This window comes from Esox lucius, chromosome 9 (genome assembly GCF_011004845.1).
Source record: "Esox lucius isolate fEsoLuc1 chromosome 9, fEsoLuc1.pri, whole genome shotgun sequence".
Classification (NCBI taxonomy): domain Eukaryota; kingdom Metazoa; phylum Chordata; class Actinopteri; order Esociformes; family Esocidae; genus Esox; species Esox lucius.
Genome location: NC_047577.1, coordinates 909,162 through 921,979, shown reverse-complemented (window position 1 = coordinate 921,979; position 12,818 = coordinate 909,162). Strand labels below are relative to the sequence as shown.

At 42.4% G+C, this 12,818-nt stretch overlaps 1 protein-coding gene across 3 annotated transcripts; it reads right to left on the bottom strand.

Annotated features, from left to right (window-relative positions):
• Positions 1-333: 333 nt before the first annotated feature.
• On the bottom strand, positions 334-12,735 carry LOC105030079. 3 transcript variants are annotated; one of them, XM_029122107.2, is made up of 3 exons: positions 12,649-12,735; positions 3,645-3,718; positions 334-2,844 (listed from the first exon to the last, which is right to left on the bottom strand). In XM_029122107.2, the coding sequence occupies exons 2-3, from the start codon at positions 3,653-3,655 to the stop codon at positions 1,167-1,169; spliced, it is 1,689 nt and encodes a 562-aa protein (XP_028977940.1). In that variant the 5' UTR covers positions 3,656-3,718; positions 12,649-12,735; the 3' UTR covers positions 334-1,166. The 3 variants fall into 3 exon arrangements, with proteins under 3 accessions (XP_028977940.1, XP_028977939.1, XP_012986960.2); XM_029122106.2 differs by lacking the exon at positions 12,649-12,735 and adding an exon at positions 4,965-5,005; XM_013131506.4 differs by lacking the exon at positions 12,649-12,735 and adding an exon at positions 4,033-4,444.
• Between the last annotated feature and the right edge of the window lie 83 nt (positions 12,736-12,818).

Below are 12,818 nucleotides of genomic sequence, written 5' to 3'. Positions count from 1 at the left end.
ATAATTAAATGAATATTTTTATATTTTGTGTTGGTCATCATTCATTTATGTCCTACAGTTTTATTAGGTTTGTGTATTCTCTAATCAAAACATTAAGGGGGCACAACTCCACAAAGCTTCCATCCCTCTTATTAGAGGACTCAGCCCCTTTAACATGTAATAACAGAGTTACACCCTTTAAGGTGTGCTCTGAAATGATGTTCTTTAGGTACTTTGACAGTGGATGCAAGTGATGAGTACAGATTTACTGTCAAGGTAAGTTTATTTATATATCACAATTCATACATAGAAGCAATTCAATGTGCTTTACAGTGAAAAATATAAAAATACAATACAATAAAAGAGAGAAAATATAAAATGGTATACTAATATTTGCCAACCATTAACTAATGATTTGTTAATGCTGTCATTAATCAATTACAACTCCTTTGCAAACAGTTTGCATCTGTTTTTTTAACAACCAAATAAAGTTGTTTAAAATAAACTTCTTAAACATGGTATAATACATATGCTTTAATTATACAGGGAAAATCACAGAGGCCGTAGTTTCATTTTCAGGTGAATAATTACAATAATCACCAGTTAAACTGTTTTTTTTTATAGAGGAAACAAATTTGATATTTACTTTATTTGGCTCTGTTGAATGTATTTTGAAAGACAAGTTGTCATCAGCCCATATCCCAAGATATTTAGAGGAAGGAGAAAATCAAATTTTCATACCATTTTAACTATACATTTTATAAACATTTTCATCTTACTTTTGTGACCATGAAAAAAACATGCATTTTGTTTTCTTTGCATTTATCATGAGCTTAAGATGAAAGTTTCCTCTGCAGTGCTGGCACAGAGATTTCTAAACCCCAGCCTGCAGTTGGGCTGGAATAGAAACAGGAAGCTGAGATTTAACTTGATTGGTCAAACATGAAACCAAAAAACAAAAACTCAGGAAATTACAGCAAAGCTCATCATCAACATTGACAATGTCAATCTTATAACAGGCCTGTGTTCCTCACTGTTGTGAAAAGGTGTTTTTTCTTCTTTTTGTTAAAAATACAATACATTTGTTCGTTGTATTTACTGTATTTTTTGTGTTCATTGTGCCCTCGCCAGTGAGACCCTGAATAAATCAAACATCCTTGCTGAATGATAAAGACATTTCTGGTTTATTATCTTTTAACTTTTCTCATTATGTAATTGCCAAATCTCCTCAAATACCCTTCCTGGTGTTCCTCCTCAACCATCTTCTTCATCTCCTCCAGTTTCTTAACCTTCTCCACGTCTCCTGTCTCCTTCATCCTCACAATCAGGAAGTCCAGATGTTTGGCAGTGGACAGTGAGACGGTCTTCAAGGCAATCTCTTCCAGTATGATGAGACACTGGTAGGATTCCTCCACAAGTGAGGTCTTCTTGTGTGTTAGCTCCACCAGTTCCTTCTGAAGTCTGATGAGCAGATTCTCTTTCTCCCCAACACCTTTCTCACCAAGATCATACTTGCGTTTCAACTCTTCATATGTCCTGGTAACCATCCTGGTCTTGAGAACATACTTTTCATTTCCCTTGACATGCTTGGTGAAGTGGCATTTATTAGTACACACAGTACAGTGGTTGTTCTTCATCACACTGCACAAGGAGAGATCAGAAACCCACCAGCAGTCTGGATAGTGACAGTTCTCCTCACAGACTGTACAGATGGTCGCTCCATCATTGAAAATAAGCCAATTCCCTAATGTATCTACTGAGATTTTATCTTTGTACATTTCCTCAACTTCATATGAGAAATTCTTGTTTTCCTCCATTTCATTCTTGTGTTTCTCCAGGGCATTTTGAGTGTCCTTGATTTCTTTTTGCTTTCCTTCAATCTCTTTAACCCTCTCCTGTAAGTTGACAACTACAGCTTCCAACTGTTTGCGTTCTCTCAGAACTCCTTCAGTCATCTTCACACTCTTTGTTTCAATGTTATTCAAAAAAGTGAAAAACTTTTCCATGGATTTTAATCCTTGATTCCAGACCTGCTCCTGAAGGTGGTGATACGCTGGACGAGTCTGATATACTGCATTAAAGGGTTCACATTGACGGTTATTAAACATAAAATGTACAGGATGATTCTTCTCATTCTTGGCACAGGGAACCTTTGCTGTAGTAATGGCTTCTAGCGCATTCTTTGGGGCCATTCCATCAGAGTGTGTGATAAAGGCCACAATGTTTTTTTCCATATCTTTGCCAAATAAAGACAAAACTGCATCAAAGATGTACTGTTGTCTGTCACTGAGACGATTCATTGCTGCCTTTATGACTAAACCAACAGCATCAATTTGATGAATCCCTTTATCAGACCTAAACAACTGAAACAATTTTTCAGCGATCATGTTGTCTTTTTCGATTTCTCTGGTGTCTCCAAATCCTGGAGTGTCGATAATGGTGAGAGAGTAGGGGACTCTCCTGCCTTCATATCCAAATACCTCATATACAGTGACTCCTGTAGTTTGACTCTCACTCTGCTTTCCATTCTCCTGTTCAACAATCTCAAACCAGACTTTGTCCTTCAACTCCACCCCCATGACATAATTCACCATGGCATTAATCAGAGTGGACTTCCCTGTTCCTGTTTCTCCAACTATCAGAATGGTTTTGTTCACCTTCATGTTATCTCTCTTTCCAAAGGTACATCTTCTGAGTTTATCTTCTTGGTCCAGACTCTCCTTCTTTGTTATTAGTTGGTATCGTGCACGGGGGTGATCTTCCTGTCCCACACTTTCCTTCTCTGGTATTAGTTGACAACGTGCAGGATGTCCTTCAGGGAGAAGTTCACTTAGAATTGTGCCTTTCATTTCTGATGATGGGACCCTAGTCATGGGAAATCAAAGATCACATGTTATTTACCTTTTAGTTGGAGGAATGCAATACAATCCACAATCTATTAATCAGTATACATTTTTTTTTATTAAGTGTGATGTAAACATGTTTACCTCTGCTCCACAATTTAACATATTTAAAATCTAAATGTTTCACATATAATTTCTGTTTTGAAATGTAGATTCTCCACTTTAAATACTGTATACTTTCATGTGAAAACGTAACTGTTTTACATATTTATACATTTATCATATGAGATAAATTGCCACCACATTGATTTATGAAGGTAACCCAATTTAACAAATCACACATACAAATTTAACTTTGAAATTAAATGTGTTTGTGTAATTTAAATGAAAAGAAATGCAATTTACTTTTGCAGACAAAGTACCATCATACACAATATATAAAATTGGAGTCAAGTGCACAGAAACAGGAGCAAATGAATAGAAAGTAATTAAAGAGTAAACTGGAAGGATCTAGCCTTCCACATAGATTAGATAATTGGTCGGCTCTTGACCATATGGATATGTGATAACACATCATGACTCGAAGAAACAGGCGAACTGCTCTTTCAGTAAAGACTCCCCTCTGTCTTTCCCCACTGTTTGTCTAATTATGCATAAAAAATTTATTTTACAGAATGTAAATACTTTTATTTGAGATTCTCCATTAAGTACACTTTTAGTCCAGAAAGAGGCTTAATATGTGTTAGATAAAACAGCCTAAGGATTATAACATTTGCATATTTAATAACATTTGACATAACAGAGAACTATTTGAATACTCACTTGGACGCCATTGCGGTAATTTCGTTGTGTGGTCCACCCGAGATACTGTTGACAAGAGTTGGCAGGATTCAGTTCTATGAATGGAGAAAATGTTGCCAAGTTTCAATAAAAAGACATAATAAAATAGTACAGACACCTTCATAACAAAAGCACACACAGGGGGAAAAAAGTGTCTCAGAAGGCCCAGTTTCCCGATAACGTGGCACTTACGACGGTTTAACGATGCGAGTAGCTTTAATAGGGACTTTGTTACGACGGACTTACGCCTGTAACCCAAACCACTACGTACGTCGCTCTTTACAAAGTGCATCGTAAGTGCCACGTTACGGATGTTTGGAAAGAAAAGAGGCAATTTTTAGGGGTTTGGAATGGAATTAGGCATACATACGTTTTGAAATATAGCTATGTATTGCATTTCGATATAGCTTGATGTAAGGTCTGCGCCCTGTTCGTGTCATTCCTCACCCGGAACCGGCGCACTTCCTAGACCTCAACCTTCCAATCAAAGCGGCGCATACCGCTACTGGAGCAACATGCCTCCGTCTGGTATCGTTACACTTGCTTACTGATTAGAAGAATATAATATAGCTGGTGGTGTATTATAGACATCAATAGGAAAATGCAAAACTTGAAGAAGTAGTGAAATTTAGGGTGGACGATATAGTATCCAACTATTGGAGAGGACTTCAGCCAATCAAAAGCATATCTACGGAAACCAATTATCAGTTCCTAGGGTAGCTATATAGAATATACACTCACCTAAAGGATTATTAGGAACACCTGTTCAATTTCTCATTAATGCAATTATCCAATCAACCAATCACATGGCAGTTGCTTCGATGCATTTAGGGGTGTGGTCCTGGTCAAGACTATCTCCTGAACTCCCAACTGAATGTCAGAATGGGAAAGAAAGGTGATTTAAGCAATTTTGAGCGTGGCATGGTTGTTGGTGCCAGACGGGCCGGTCTGAGTATTTCACAATCTGCTCAGTTACTGGGATTTTCACTCACAACCATTTCTAGGGTTTACAAAGAATGGTGTGAAAAGGGAAAAACATCCAGTATGCGGCAGTCCTGTGGGCGAAAATGCCTTGTTGATGCTAGAGGTCAGAGGAGAATGGGCCGATTGATTCAAGCTGATAGAAGAGCAACTTTGATTGAAATAACCACTCGTTACAACCGAGGTATGCAGCAAAGCATTTGTGAAGCCACAACACGCATAACCTTGAGGCGGATGGGCTACAACAGCAGAAGACCCCACCGAGTACCGCTCATCTCCACTACAAATAGGAAAAAGAGGCTACAATTTGCACGAGCTCACCAAAATTGGACAGTTAAAGACTGGAAGAATGTTGCCTGGTCTGATGAGTCTCGATCTCTGTTGAGACATTCAGATGGTAGAGTCAGAATTTGGTGTAAACAAAATGAGAACATGGATCCATCATGCCTTGTTACCACTGTGCAGGCTGGTGGTGGTGGTGTAATGGTGTGGGGGATGCTTACCATAATATTTTTCCGAACTAATGGCCATTTTCCACTACATGGTACCAGCTCAACTCGTCTATAGACTTGACTTTAATGCTTCATGGGGGTCAGTTCTTTACTGTGTTTAAACACTGCCGTGTCCGTAGATGGCGCTATAGCGAATTGTACATGTGTAAGGCAATACACAGACCATGTGTCTATGGCAACCCACTCTCTTCCCTTTGTGTACATATAACACGGGTTTACACTTCACAATTTCGTGCTATGCATAGCCAAAGTACTTTTTTGCGTGCAGTTCAGACGCGATCTCCTCCTCACAATGGTGAATAAATGCGATATTAAAGTTTCACCTTTACCCTTTTACGTTCTTTCAAGAAAAAGGTTAATCTACGGCTTTTAAACGATTAGTCACTCTTCGGGAAATCCGTACCTCTCAAATAGGTTTCAGTTGGTGCTTGTCAATTAAACAATTTTATTGACCACCATTATTATTAATGGGAGGAGATCGCGTCTCAACTGCACGCAAAAAAGGACTTTGGCGTATGCATAGCACGACATTGTGTGAACCCGTGTTATATGTACGCAAAAGGAAGAGAGTTGGTCTATGGGCAAGACAGTCCCCATTTGGATCCCACGCTGTTTTACCATGAAAACTAGAAGAAACATTCATTTTAGTGACTTGGTTCTCTCGTCAACTCTCTCGTCAACCCAACTCAAAGTTTCTAAGGTATAAGCTATATGCTCTGAATTGGACAATACAACATGTGGATTATCACATTGGATCCAGCTTCCATTCCTCAACAATGGATTATCACTACAATTTGATGAACTCCCGAAACAAACAAAGATCAAGGATATTTTGGACATCAGACACGAATAAACAGTAACCCTTGTTTCTTCGTTTATCCACAAGTTCGGATGTTATGTGCTTCTTCGCATATCAACAGTTGAACAGGTATGGTAACATCGTTAGCTAACTTTTCTAAATCGTGTTTCTTAGGGTATCAACAAGTTCAAATTTTATAATATGTGCTTACTCCTTGTATCTTTTATCATCTGATATGTAACGTTGGCTAAATCGTGTTTCTTTGTGTAACATGTGGATAACGTTACTCTTGGCAGTGAATTTAGATTCGCTAAACCTGGACCGGTTGCAATTCCATTACTGAGGTGTCTGTGTATTCACATTGTTCTTAGCTAGCCTGTGTGTGTCTTATGCTGCCGGTTTTTTAAACTTATTTTCTAAACATTGCTTTCAGGTGATGACGTTTTCTGTAGTTTTGTTCCCGGAGGAGGAAGACTGTGGCAGCAGTTCCACGCCAGGTATGTGAATTACATGTTGATCTCGTAATTGCTGCAATGTTTACTTGGTTTCACCATATTTACCTGTTCACCAACTTTGATGTTTATTTTTAGGATGGAGCAAGCGCAGTACTCCAAGGCACCAGAGAGGTACTCGACGCCACCATGTAGAGGATTGCTACATAGGTAAGTGTGGGTTCATTCACTTAACCCAGATGCTTAACTTGTTTTTAAAGCATGTTGCTTCCAATTTTATTTGTCTTCTTCTTCTTCTTCCGCTTCATCCGGGGCCGGGTCGCGGGGGCAATCAAATCAATCAATCAAAATGTATTTATAAAGCGCTTTTTACAACAGCAGTTGTCACAAAGTGCTTTACAGAGACACCCGGCCTTAAACCCCAAGGAGCAAACAACAGTAGTGTTGAATTTCAGTGGCTAGGAAAAACTCCCTAAGAAGGTCGAATTTTAGGAAGAAACCTAGAGAGGACCCAGGCTCAGAGGGGTGACCAGTCCTCTTCTGGCTGTGCCGGGTGAGATATTAAGAGTCCAATTGGAATAATAAATACATTTCTCTTGGCTAAATCCAGAGTATATTTGATTTTAGACTAGGTCAGAAGTATGACCAGGTGGACAAGGACAGGAACAGCAACGGTCCCCCCAAACCAGGTAATCCGCAGGTGTGGACCAGGACCTCATCTCCTTCTAAAATTTAAAATTGGAGGAAACTGAGAAAAGTTAGTAGTACATCCCTCATGTCCCCCAGCACAATAATATAGCAGCGTAACACCTTGGAAACTGAGACGGGGGGGGCCGGGGGCAGCAGTCTAAGCAGGGATGCCCAGACTTCCCTCTCCCCAGACACTTCCTCCAGCTCTTCCGGGGGGACACCGAGGCGTTCCCAGGCCAGCCGGGAGACATAGTCCCTCCAGCGTGTCCTAGGTCTTTCCCGGGGTCTCCTCCCGGTGGGACGGGACCGGAACACCTTCCCAGGAAGGCGTTCCGGAGGCATCCGAAACAGATGCCCAAGCCACCTCAGCTGACCCCTCTCGATGTGGAGGAGCAGCGGCTCTACTCTGAGCTCCTCCCGGGTGACCGAGCTTCTCACCCTATCTCTAAGGGAACGCCCAGCCACCCTGCGGAGAAAGCTCATTTCGGCCGCCTGTATCCGGGATCTTGTCCTTTCGGTCATGACCCAAAGCTCATGACCATAGGTGAGAGTAGGAACGTAGATTGACCGGTAAATCGAGAGCTTCGCCTTGCGGCTCAGCTCTTTCTTCACCACGACAGACCGATACATCGACCGCATTACTGCAGAAGCTGCACCGATCCGTCTGTCAATCTCCCGTTCCATCCTTCCCTCACTCGTGAACAAGACCCCTAGATACTTAAACTCCTCCACTTGAGGCAGGCACTCTCCACCAACCTGAAGTGAGCAGGCCACCCTTTTCCGACAGAGGACCATGGCCTCGGATTTGGAGGTACTGATTCTCATCCCCACCGCTTCACACTCGGCTGCAAACCGTCCCAGCGCATGCTGAAGGTCCTGGTTTGAAGAAGCCAACACGACAACATCATCCGCAAAGAGCAGAGACGAAATCGTGTGGTCCCCGAACCTGACACCCTCCGGCCCCTGGCTGCGCCTAGAAATTCTGTCCATAAAAATTATGAACAGAACCAGTGACAAAGGGCAGCCCTGCCGGAGTCCAACATGCACTGGGAACAAGTCTGACTTACTGCCGGCAATGCGGACCAAGCTCCTGCTTCGGTCGTACAGGGACCTGACAGCCCTTAGCAAAGGACCCAGGACCCCATATTCCCGAAGCACTCTCCACAGGATGCCGCGAGGGACACAGTCGAATGCCTTCTCCAAATCCACAAAACACATGTGGATTGGTTGGGCAAACTCCCATGAACCCTCCAACACCCCGTAGAGGGTATAGAGCTGGTCCAGTGTTCCACGGCCCGGACGAAAACCAGACTGTTCCTCCTGAATCCGAGGTTCTACTATCTGCTGTATTCTCCTCTCCAGAACCCTGGCATAGACTTTCCCGGGGAGGCTGAGAAGTGTGAGGGGCACTTTCCAGCACCCCTCCCAGAGACTCCAAGAAGGTCGGGTACTCTGCACTGCCGTTCGGCCCATAGGCACAAACAACAGTGAGAGCCCTATCCCCGACCCGAAGGCGCAGGGAAACGACCCTCTCGTTCACCGGGGTAAACTCCAACACATGGCGGCAGAGCTGGGGAGCTATAAGCAAACCCACACCAGCCCGCCGCCTCTCACCATGGGCAACTCCAGAGTGGTGAAGAGTCCATCCTCTCTCAAGGAGTGTGGTTCCAGAGCCCAAGCCGTGCGTAGAGGTGATTCCGACTACCTCCAGTCGGAACCTCTCGACCTCACGCACTATCTCAGGCTCCTTCCCCGCCAGCGAGGTGACGTTCCACGTCCCTAGAGCTAGTTTCCGTGTCCAGGGATCGGGTTGCCTAGGCCCCTGCCTTCGACTGCCGCCCGATCCTCTACGCACCGACCCCTTATGGTCCCTCCTGTGGGTGGTGAGCCCACGGGAAGGCGGCCCCACGTCGCTCCTTCGGGCTATGCCCGGCCGGGCCCCATGGGGAAAGGCCCGGCCACCAGGCGCTCGCGTGCGAGCCCCAACCCCGGGCCTGGCTCCAGGGTGGGGCCCCGGCTGCGCCATACCGGGCGACGTCACGGAACTCAAATAATTTTTCATCATTAAGGGGTGTTTTGAACCGCTCTTAGTCTGACCCGTCGCCTAGGACCTGTTTGCCTTGGGAGACCCTACCAGGGGCATATAGCCCCAGACAACATAGCTCCTAGGGTCACTCGGGTACTCAAACCCCTCCACCACGTTAAGGTGACAGTTCATCAATTTATTTTTAAGGGCAAGCAGGCAGAGGTAGGGGGAAGTTTTAGCTCTGCACATGAAGGTAAGAATGAACATTTTGGTGGACACTGCGATTTGAGTTCTGATTGTAAAATAACCAGATATTTAGGACTGAATAAATAACTGTCTTTCAGAACATTTGGAGAAGATTAAGTGGCTGACTGAAGAGAAGGTCGAGTTGAGGGCACAGCTGGCTCTACAATCAGGTAAAAACAAGACTATAGTTACGCTAGCATCTTGTGTTAATGAAACTGCATTTGTCTGAATGTGTGCCCTTTACTGAAATGCAATACTGTACAGCCTTTCTGAAATTACATTTATATGGCAGTTTTGTTTATTTCACTATTAAGCCATTGACATTTCATTGTGCTTTTTAGCTTTTGATAAACGTCTGACTAAAGAGTGTCAAGCTGAGGGCACAGCTGCCTCTACAACCAGGTAAAAACTAGACTATAGTTGCGCTAGCATGTTGTCTTCATGAAACATTTCATTTGTCTTGAATGTCATGCAATTCTCAAAATCATGTCAGACTCTTTAAGTACAATATCTGATTACTATATTACAGGAGCCATAAGGAAGAATCTTTCCAACCGGGATGCCACTGATGAGGCTGTCCAGAACCAGGTACCAGAAAGGGGTAGCTGACAGTGCAGGTGGGAGAAGATGTCGCGGCGGTACAAGAGACCTGCCGTGAATATGAATAACATCTCCAGCACAACCAATATTGCTGCTAAGCTGCAGTACTGTATTTCTATTTGTTTGTGTTTTACTGCTGCTATGTACAGTGTTATATATGATTGCATTATCCTCTTAATATATTTATAGCTCTGTGTGAATGTTCTTAATTCTGACTGTAGTCGTAGTGTTATGCCACCATTCATAAGCTTATTGCACTGATGTATCTATGATATTCAATAACTATTGATTGCTGTTAGGTCATACTTATGTATATTACTGCCATTCTAGCCATTATTTATTTTGTATTGTATTATGTTTATTTTGTACTTTCACAGTCAAATACTGTTGCTGGGTTAGGGTTGTTTTCTTGCACTATTTGAAAAATGTTTATTTCAGTTCATTTGCACATGTTTATTTTGTATGCTTGCTGTATAATGCATGAATTTTTTTTGTATGCATCTTGCACTATTTGAAATAAATTTAGATTTTATTCAGTTCATTGTCATTTGTGATGAGGATTATTATAAATAAAACCTAATATTGGGGCGTGAGGCGTCCCGCTGGGTTTATTGAATAAAAGCAGCTAGCTGCCGTCGGGCCGCTGGTGAGCCGCTGATCAGGGTATTGTTAGAAGGCATTGTCATGAAAGCAGCCCATCGACGGCCAGACTGCGACGCGCACTATAAAAAAAAAAACGGAAACGCTCGGCGGCCACAGTGGCAAAAAGCTAGTGGGCCACTGGCGTGTTGCTTGCTGGGATGTCAATCTTGTGCGCCCGGAATCCCCTACCTGTACCACACCGAAGCGGAAGTCTGCGTCCACCAAGGCAAGAAGCACAATGGAGAATGTCTTATTATAATACAAAAAACTGTCCTCCTGACATTGTTGGTGCTTGAATCTGCACGTTTGCCATCTATTGCACCTCTGCAAAGGGGAAAGTTCCACTTCTCACAGGACCTTTCAGCAATGGCCTTCCAGTCTTCCTCACTTAGGCTGGGCATCTGTTGGTGCATCAGTTTTCTGACAATTGCATGTTTCATCAACACAAGCTGCCAATGTTGTGTTGCTGAGCTGATAACTAAATGCCAGGCTACTAAAGGAGTCTCCTGATCCGAGGAATCTAAATGAAAGAAAAGGTAAAAACATTTCCAGCACAGATATAGTTGTGGGGAGAATGCTTTTGAAAATATTTTTTATTTGGTTCATGTTTATGAAATACTGAAATGTTATCTAATTCAACGCGGAAGAGTGTTCCAAAAGATGGAAAATACTAACAGACACCTTTGTCAGGAAATGCAAGAGCTATACCCCTAGTAGGTCTGGAGCAGCAGCGGGGAAACCAACATGGAAGTGCTACCACCTCATGTCTTTCCTGCTGCCTCACATCAAAACTATAGGGTATGTCAGAAAATGGTTGGTAATATAATATTGTAGTGTATTTCCATTTAGCAAACATTACAATATGACATTTTAATCAGGCTCTGTCTGTGTATGTGTGTGTGTGTGTGTGTCTGTCTGTCTGTGTATTTGGCAGTTTCTTTGTGTGTTAATGTGCCATTCATATAAAGCTTTCTTATCCGTATAACCTGTAAGAAATGACAGAAAGAAATAACCAGGAGGAGAACAATGACAGCTTGGGGGACAGAAGAGAACGAGCAATCTACTCCACAACCCGAGAACCAAATGTCTGCTCAACTACACAACCTAAAAGCAGCTGGGCAAAATTGCAGCGCACCCAGCTGGAGTTAGATGAGAAGCTGTTTCAATATCTTACAGCACCCTTTGAGCCCCAGGTACTTAAGAGGAGTTTCAAATCATCCGCTGAGATGTTTATCATTTGCCAGGTGCCAGTAATGGAGACTCGATATTAACACACAGCTAGAGAACTAAAAAGCCAATAAATATATGCAATGTTTAATGGAGAATTGTAGTAAAGCTAACTAATCAAGTTATATTTGCATTACAACACTCACTTACCCATGATGAAGACTTTTCACCACGAATTCCAACAAGTTCATAATCCAACATTTCAAAATTACGCCCACAGTAATGACACAATTGACATTCGCCTGCCGTGTAATTTGGGCTTTAATCGCACGCAGATGACATGCAGGAACGCAAGTTGCGACCCTAAAGTAGGGGACTACAGCAGTAACAAAACAGGTAGATGATGGGATATACAGGTCCTGGTCATCAAATTAGAATATCATCAAAAAGTTGGTTTATTTCAGTAATTCCATTCAAAAAGTGAAACTTGTATATTATATTAATTCATTACACACAGACTGATATATTTCAAATGTCCCTTTTCATTTGTCAGACAAGTCACTGACTGGGTAAGATTGACAGAGTCAATTAGATCATAAAATCTTAACGTAGTAAAGGTAGTTTTATGTTCGATATTTAACAGATATTCAGACATTTAAAGCTCAATAGCTTGCAAACAGTTGAAGCTACAGACCTTAGTCTCGTTATGAAGGTAAAAGGTTGGACCACACTGCACAGGAAGATTAAAACACTGACCTCAGACCTGTGCAGTGTGGTCCAACCTTCTTTCATAACCAGACTGACCCGAGACCTGTGCAGGAAATAATATCAACAAACAAGAACCTGTAATAATTATAAAGCAGATACTTACAGCCCAATGAACATCCAGAAGTCAAGCTGACACCCATCCCCAGATGTTCTTATTTATAGCTGACTGAAATCATGGAAGGAGGGGCTGATAGTATTTGACCAATCAGAACATCCATGTACAGCTCACAGTGTGTGGTGAAGAACCTCTGAGGAGGTCAGCTGATTTCAGAG